This window comes from Panthera uncia, assembly GCF_023721935.1.
Source record: "Panthera uncia isolate 11264 chromosome D3 unlocalized genomic scaffold, Puncia_PCG_1.0 HiC_scaffold_8, whole genome shotgun sequence".
Taxonomy (NCBI): Eukaryota; Metazoa; Chordata; class Mammalia; order Carnivora; family Felidae; genus Panthera; species Panthera uncia.
Genome location: NW_026057586.1, coordinates 85,177,563 through 85,186,142, shown reverse-complemented (window position 1 = coordinate 85,186,142; position 8,580 = coordinate 85,177,563). Strand labels below are relative to the sequence as shown.

General features: G+C 40.7%; 1 protein-coding gene across 1 annotated transcript in view; it reads right to left on the bottom strand.

Annotated features, from left to right (window-relative positions):
• Nucleotides 1-2,189: 2,189 nt before the first annotated feature.
• Nucleotides 2,190-8,580, bottom strand: part of TMED2 (transmembrane p24 trafficking protein 2) — a 10,030-nt gene continuing 3,639 nt past the window's right edge. The window contains exons 3-4 of the mRNA XM_049619492.1: nucleotides 6,569-6,676; nucleotides 2,190-3,720 (exon numbers count right to left, since the gene is read on the bottom strand). Of these exons, the coding sequence (XP_049475449.1) occupies nucleotides 3,596-3,720; nucleotides 6,569-6,676 (233 nt within the window). The 3' untranslated portion in view covers nucleotides 2,190-3,595. The remainder of the gene's footprint in view (nucleotides 3,721-6,568; nucleotides 6,677-8,580) is intronic.

Genomic DNA, 8,580 nt, shown 5'->3' with positions numbered 1-8,580 from the left:
CCGGAGAGTGGAAGCGGGACCAGGTCCCGAGTTGTACTGTCCGTCCCGCGCAGCCACCTGGGCTCAGGCGCCTTCCCACCGCGAGCAGGCGTTTCTGCGGCGGCTTTTCGGCGGGAGGGATTCTGCTCCGGTTCGCTCACTTTCTGCGCCCGTCGGAGGCCGGTGGCAGCGCCACACCGCGTCCTGGCCAAAGGACAAGTGGGTCTGGAGGGACTGGACGGAAATGCACCCCAGCCCCGGAGACCCAGGTTAAAAGGTATGCAAGATAGATAGGGTTGATGGTGGGGACCCGATGCCTGATACAATAAACGTTGGTTTACTTCCGAGACAGTGAAAGCCCCAAAGGAGAACATTATCTTCCCATTCCCGGGTTCACCATTGGCTGCGGCCACTCACTCGTCCACGCACACATTCATTTGGCAAGCTTTTACCAACCACCTGTTACATGCTGGGCCCTGTCAACACATAGCTGTCCCTGCTCCGTGCATGGCTTGCTCCCTTACATCCAGCAGGTCTTCACAGATGTCATCTCAGTGATGCCTCTCTTTCCTAATCACTAAAACCGCTCGCCCCGCTTTATTTTTCCTCCATGGCACTTGCCTTTAATACGCCGATTAATTTACATATGAGGTTCGTCTCCTCCGCTGAAAGGTAAACCCCACGACAGTGGGAATTTTTCTTTATTTAACCAGTGGCTACAAATGATAGCGCAAAGCAGTCACTCAAATATTTTGGGGATGGATAAATGGGAATATGCAGTACTCCTACAGACTCCAGTTAAACTAAATGAAGTGAAAGATAAAAAAGCTAGAGGCAACGTCTCCACTGAAATAGGATCACATCACAAACAAAATACCTTTGACAACTGTTTTATAAAACAGGATTTCCAGGGGCACCTGGGTGGCTTAGTTGGTTAAAGCGTCCAACTTTGACTCAGGTCATGATTTAACAGTTCGCGAGTTCGAGCCCCCGGTCGGACTCTCTGCTGTCAGCACAGAGCCTGCTTCAGATCCTCTGTCTCCCTCTCTTTCAAAAATAAACATTAAAGTAATAATAATAATAATAATAATAATATAATAAATACATAAAATGGGACTTCCACAGTTCTGAAAACCAACCCTGAGGAAAAGGGCATTCTTGCATTTGCATTTGGGGCTCCACTTACTAATTTTCAGATCCTTAGATGCTTTCCAAGCCTGTTTCCGTATTTCCAAAATGAGGATTAGGATAACACCAAAAGTAAGGGCTGTTTTTTTTTTTTTTTTTTCAACGTTTTTTATTTTTGGGACAGAGAGAGACAGAGCATGAACGGGGGAGGGTCAGAGAGAGAGGGAGACACAGAATCGGAAACAGGCTCCAGGCTCCGAGCCATCAGCCCAGAGCCTGACGCGGGGCTCGAACTCACGGACCGCGAGATCGTGACCTGGCTGAAGTCGGACGCTTAACCGACTGCGCCACCCAGGCGCCCCGGGGCTGTTTTGAGAATAGATGAGATAGACCACATACAGGGCTTAGCAGAGTGCCAGTGTTCAACAAATGGTAGTTTCTTTTGTTATTTAGCAGGCCCTTAGTGTAATAGAGGAAGAGGAACAGTTTCTAAAAGCAGTGAACTAGTTTTTGATTCCACCAATGAGGGCCTTGCACAAATCACTTAATCCTTCCTAAATTTATTTCCCACATGCATAAACCACATACTTGAGTGAAAAAAAACTCAATTTTCTCCAAATGAAAAAATACTTGATGTTTACAATGAATCATCAAAGAAACCACACAAAGAAAGCTAATACTGGGTTCCTACTTATGATCCTCAAGTTTATAAACCTAAGAAGTGACAATTTGGGGTGCCTGGGTGGCTCAGGCGGTTAAGCATCCAACTCTTGATTTCGACTCAGGTCACGATCTCACATGGTTGTTCATGAGTTCAAGCCCCACGTCGGGTTGTCGCTGACAGCGTGGAGCCTGCTTGGGATTCTCTCTCCCCCCGCTCTCTCTCTGTCCCTCCCCCATTCACTTGTGTAATCACCAGAGCTCTCTCAAATTAAATAAACAAACATTAAAAAAAAGTGACAGACATTTATCAGGCATGATTAACTCAGAAAACATGAACATGCGTCATTTGTGATATGAATAGAAAGCTGGTACTTTAACAAATGTTATTTAAGCATTAATATGAAACAGAATACTAAGACTGTTTTTAAAAAGAATTGTTTATTTACTGAACCTGGGGCAGATTAGATACACAACCAATTTTAAATGTACATCTTTTAATTCAATTTTGAAGTGTTTTCACACACACCCAAAAAAAAAAAAAAAAAAAAAATTGGAGTTGCAACAGCTGTCTTAAGGTAAAATACAGTCACCCTAAAACTGTTGCAGTATTTTCACCCAAGGTCGAAAAATTGTTTATCCTGAACATGAAAACCTGTAACAAATTTAAATTAATTATATAAAACTCGTTACTTGTAGTTTTCCCCTTGCAAAGATCCAAAAAAAATGTACAAGTAACTAACATACATCAGTCACAACATAATCCTGGATCACCCCCACACCACAACCAGATGCGCCTTTAATTTTAAACCCATCATCAGAGACCAAGAGAAAGTCATGTCATTTTATACAAAACAAAATTCACATGTGCCAAAAAATAGAGACCCAAGAAAAACAAAAACAAAATCCTAGTACTGACAGTGATGTTCAGTACCCTAATTAAACAGTGGCCAAAATGCCACTGATCAAAAATAAAATAGTGGCTGTATATCACTGCAATGAAATCCAAGAGGCTTTAACCCTTTGGCATCAAAAATCCAGATGTTTCCAATTGCATGAATGCACACTTCCTACATGCCAAGAGTGGAGAAAGTGGGTGTGCCAGCACAGAAAGAAAAGAGCTACCATTTGCTGCAACACCCAGAGAACTGGCTTTAGGAGAGACTTCTTACAAGGTTAGGCAGAAACCAAAAATGGTTATTAGCTGCTTGTGTCATCAACCTAATTGGAGGTGATTGAGTCCTAGGTTCAAAATACAAATTTAGGGGGGGAACACGTTGTTGGGGAAGTCTTATCTTCAAAGCAGAAACAAGACAGACAGGTATAAAAGTAACAACCTGGTGACACCCCAGTCAGAGCGCTGCCAACAGGCTGAGTGGAAAATGTCAAGATTCAGACTTGTTTCTCCTAAGGACTCAACAAAATGAATCTTTAATGACTTGAACTGCAGGTAAGGGATCCAAAGTCATTTTAGTGAAGTACTATCCGTAAAGTACTTGTCTGAACAAACTGCATTTTATCATGAAAACAAAAGGAAAATAGATATAACAGGGACTATATGCCTGTATTTCACTTACAGTGTTTGAGTTCTGAAAGGCCTATATAATGGAGGCAGAATTCAAATAAGAAATTATGCCAATCAAGTGTCAAATTTTCACTATAACTTTCCTAAAAAGGTGTTTTCCCCCGATATCTATTAATCATAAAGAAACATAAGCTGTGAATGTACAGTTCTGAAAATAAAAATGTAGAAACTAATGACATTATTATGACCAAGATGTTTGGTAAACAGTGAATTATGATTTTGAGATCATCAGGAAAAGGCTTTTTAAACAACCCTCCGGACTTCAAAAAATCTCTTCAGGTAGTAGATCTGTCCCAATGTCATGGCAACTAGAACAAGAGCTTCAAAGAAGGACCAAAGGACCACTCTGCTGTTTGTGTTGTCGTTGACTGTGAGGACAAACAAACAAACAAAATTTAACACCAAAAAAAAAAAAAAAAAAAAAGCATAAGCATCATAAATCATCCTAGTCTTTAGGGAAGGAATATTTTGCACACCATTCAGAGTACTCTAAATATTTTTGTCTTTTGTCCCCAAGCAACTCAACAAACTTAGAAGCAGAAAATTTTAGATTTAAATGGGACCTTAAGGATTCATGGGGTATGGTCAAGCCTGTTCCGCTTATCTATGGGGAACAGGGGGGGAAAAGTGACTTTAACCTCTAGGGTTAAAACCCAATACAACCTTCTTTCTCCCTCCCATTAAAATATTCCTACATTATAATCCTTTTTGCTGAATCAGAAAACGGACTTAAAAAAAACTAAGAGATGATTTCAAGATCATACAGTTACCCAAAAAGCACTACCTACCGAGTCAAAATGTGTCAAAGTGACTTTCTCCTTAAACACGTATTTAACAAATATTGAGCATCGATGATGCACTTGGCACCTGCTCCAGATGCAGGAGGTTCTCAGTCTCACGGACCACCACTAGCGGTTACTACCGACCTGGAACCAGTTTCACGATTTACCCCACTCTTAAGCTAAGGATCTCATCCTTAAAGTAACAGCCATGACCACTCTTTACTAATTTATTCTGAAGCTCAATCTATGTCATATTCTTTCACATTTTCCATCAAATTCTACAGCCCTAATTGTTTTTAATTACTAGGCAGTTTCTGATTTTTCTACAAATGGCCAATACTAAAAACAATTATAATTAGCGAGACAGTAACAGTATAAGTCAGCTGAGTGAGTGCATATTTTTAGATATATGTGTATCATTTGTAAGACACTGACTAAAATTAAAATAGCTAGTGGACTGACAATCCCTCAAAAAGAAGTGAAAAGGAATGGACAAGTTCCCAAAAAGATAACTTAGCTACTAAAAAGTGTGGCTTTTTTCCCCCAGAGTAAGAAAAGACACACACCCAAAAACATTATTAACTAGAACTCTAAACGATCACCCAAGCTAAAATGTTAGTACTAACCATGCCATGAAGTTTACTTCTGCTGAAGACTTAGTAACCAGTATCTAGCATACCTGTGAATGACTAGCTTTTTCAAGATTTGTGTCTGAAAGGGGAATGGCTGAGTCAACACTTCAAAATATTAACCAATCATGTAAAAAGAAGTATTTTTCCCTTCACTTCGCTTAGAAAAGTGTGTATATAAGCCACTGTCCTCACACTACTCACACATCTGCCAGACCTATTAGATGTTATTATCACAACACTGCAGTAGGGAGAAAAAAAAAAAAAAAGTCTCATTACATTCATTTCTAAGGAGCAAGTGCTACAGAGAGATGTACAAAAACCAAACAACATCATGGGAACTATTTGATTTGCAAAAATAAACAGAATGCCTAAAATTATATTTGTCAAACAAACACAGGAGCATCTCCGCGCAAATAAGGTGTGAAAGAATAAGGCTGGATGTCTTCTACAGACCAGAAGACAGGTGCTCCCTCTGGCTGTGGTGTTCCCAAGAACTTCCCATAACCTTGAAGCCATCAGGTCTGAACTGGTTAAAACAAAAAGCAATGAAAGCTCTTGGACCTCAGACTCTGCTCAGTGTCCTTCTCATCCCAGAATGGGCTGGCCCCTGGTGGTCAGCAAGGTACTCAACAAATAGGTCCCTGCCTGGTGAGGGCGAAAAGGTGGTGATCCCAGAGGAACAGATTATGAGTGGAGGCAAAGAGAAGGAATCATGGTGGAAGAGGCAGGGGTGCATGTACACAAGCCTTGGCCCACCTCACGCCCCAATCCGTATCAGCGAAAACACGGGCTCCATATCAGCGAGAACAGGGGCTCTCACTTTTCCAGCCCGTTGTGGTTTTTCATCACTCTCCCATACAAGGGCAAAGTGTGTGCTCTAGGTCCCGAAGGCTCATTTCCATATGTGGCAAGGAGAGATGTAAGAGGGAAGGGGGAACACAAACCACACCTTCAAGAGGTTCAGCCTGTGCCCACTATCCCTTAGAGTCACTCTTCTCTCCACTCCCTACCCCAACCTCGAACAGACTCCTGACATAAAGCACTTTGCATTCACAGACAAGCTTGCTCCCGTGCAATCTACCCCCAAGAACTATTTGGAGGATGAAAAAACACCGAACCATAGATGTGGACCTGGATCTAAGATATGGTATCTGGTCTGTGTGTCAATATGGTACCTCTTAATTTTACATGCAAAAGCACAGCATAGTGCTTAAGGCTACATCATGGGCTTTTGCGACTAAACATGGGGTTCCTTCCAGCCATCACTGCTTCCATAGACAAATATACTCCCCGTCCCCAGTTTACAAATTTAAGAACCCAAGCTGAGCTTCACCTGGTGGCTGCCTAGATTCACATTTTAGTGCTATTTTATCTAAATGAAACGTTCCATGTTAGGGAAAAAGCTAACCTTTAGCATATAATAATAATATTGGCACAGAAATTTCAAAATATGTGATTAAAAACCAACCATTTCACACTTTTCTTTTCTGCTTTAGGAAAACTATCACTGAATATTCCTTAGCTGACCATAGATTTTTTAAAACTCTTAAAAGCTCGTGCTAAATCTTCGCAGCATTTTTCACTTTAGATTTAGTGTCCCAATAATAAACTAGTCCAATACAAAACTCTACAAACATGTACTCAAAAGATACCTTTGAATAGGTGCTTTTTTTAAATCAAGGCTTTAGTAAGATAATGTTTGTAAAACATTCACACGAGGAAAATATAAACAAGCTGTTGAGAAATACACCTTCACAATTTCATGGCCACCACACTGCTGCAAAGTGACGGCATTAACTTACTCGCTCTGTGTATCCTCTCCCGGACTTCCATGTACTCCTGTTCATGTTTCACAGCTGTCATTGCCACTGCCAGCTCATTAATCATTTCTTCTAGCTTGTTCTGGTGAGCTACAGAAAAATTTGAAAACAGATTGGCACATATTTGGCAATCTCCTTTTGAAAAATACTTTTAAAGCAATAGTCCTCAAAATATTCCTTAGAGAAGCCATGTAAAAGAAGGTGTTTAAAAATGGCTCAGACATCACTTTGGACTACTGATGACCATTTAATCCTCAAAGCATTTTTTAAAGTTCATTCCCAGTACAGAAACCTCTTTCAGGGTAGGAAACACTATGTAATACTTACTAACTAAGGGAGAACAGTTAACCCTAAGAAATCTCCTGTAATGAATTGTTGGTAAGTTCACTATACTGACTGCTAACTGAAGGGAAAAAAAAAAAAAAGGGGGGGGGGGGGGGGGGGAGAACAAAATATAAAACAAACAAAATTCCTAATAATCCTATAAATAACAATATTTAAACTAAAATAAAAATCTATGCCTTAGAATCATATAACTCTAATGTTAAGAGCAATAGCATTAGAATCATATAACTCTAATGTTAATTTAAAAGCAGCATCAAAACAGACTTTTAATCTCAATGAAGCTGAGTGTAGAAAAACCTGAAAACACTCTTGAAAAAATTCACACCAAAACTCAAACATTCTTCTACGAAACTCAAAGCAGTAATTTCACTACAGTGGGGAATGCCAGGCATTGTAAGTGAAAAAACAAGCTCACAACTGCACAAGGTTTAAAATCAGGTATTCTTTTTAGCCAAAAACGAATACAAGGTGAACGGACAGTTCTGAAGAATAAGTGTATGCTTCTAGATATTGCTAGAAAACAATGTTTTAGGAACATTGTGACAATGAACAAAACAGTTAGGAAAAAAGTATATACCACAAGAGAAAATTCCCACTGGAGGGCCCCTCCCATATGAAGGTAGTTAGGTTGGAATCTCTAATCATCCCTCTCTAGCTTCACTTTGAAAGCCCCAAGCGTGATGTGACCTTAGGAGCAGGGCTTCTCAGGAATGGCACTGTTGACATTTTGGAGCAGAAAATTCTTTGTTGTGGGGGCCTGTCCAGTGCACTGTAGATCTTCCATCCAGCCATGAGAATCAAAAATGCCTCCAGATAGGGACACCTGGCTGGCTCAGTTGGTAGAGCATGCGATTCTTGGTCTCAGAGTAGGGAATTCAAGCCCCACGCTGGGCATGGAGCCTACTTAAAAAAAAAAAAAAAAGTCTCCAGATATTGCCAAATGTTCCCTTGGGGGGCAAAAACTGTCCCTTGCCTGAGGACCACTCCTTTAGAGTAAGGTTTGATTTCACAGCTTCCATTCGTCAACATTAACAAAAGCAAGGATTTTAAATATTATGTTAAAGGATTATTTAAGAATAATTTAGGGGCGCCTGGGTGGCGCAGTCGGTTAAGCGTCCGACTTCAGCCAGGTCACGATCTCGCGGTCCGTGAGTTCGAGCCCCGCGTCAGGCTCTGGGCTGATGGCTCGGAGCCTGGAGCCTGTTTCTGATGATTCTGTGTCTCCCTCTCTCTCTGCCCCTCGCCCGTTCATGCTCTGTCTCTCTCTGTCCCAAAAATAAATAAAAAACGTTGAAAAAAAAAAAAAAAAAAGAATAATTTAATACTCACATTCCTCAACCAATATTTTCTAAATTTAGAAAGGACCAATTTCCAGAAAATGAACAAGCACAAACCCCTTCAAAACTCCTAATTCTCCTTGAGTTAGCCAAGTTCCACGCCGTAAGTGGCCCCGAAAAGCAAGCACAAGAATTACTAAGTAGTAGGATTCTCTAAATTCTACAGATTTCAAAACCTAATAAATACTTTATTTTTTTAATGTTTATTTTTGAGAAAGAGAGAACATGAGCATAAGACGGAGAGAGGGAGAGAGAGCGAGAGCATGAGCATAAGGGCGGGGGGAGAGAGAGAGAGAGAGAGCATGAGCATGG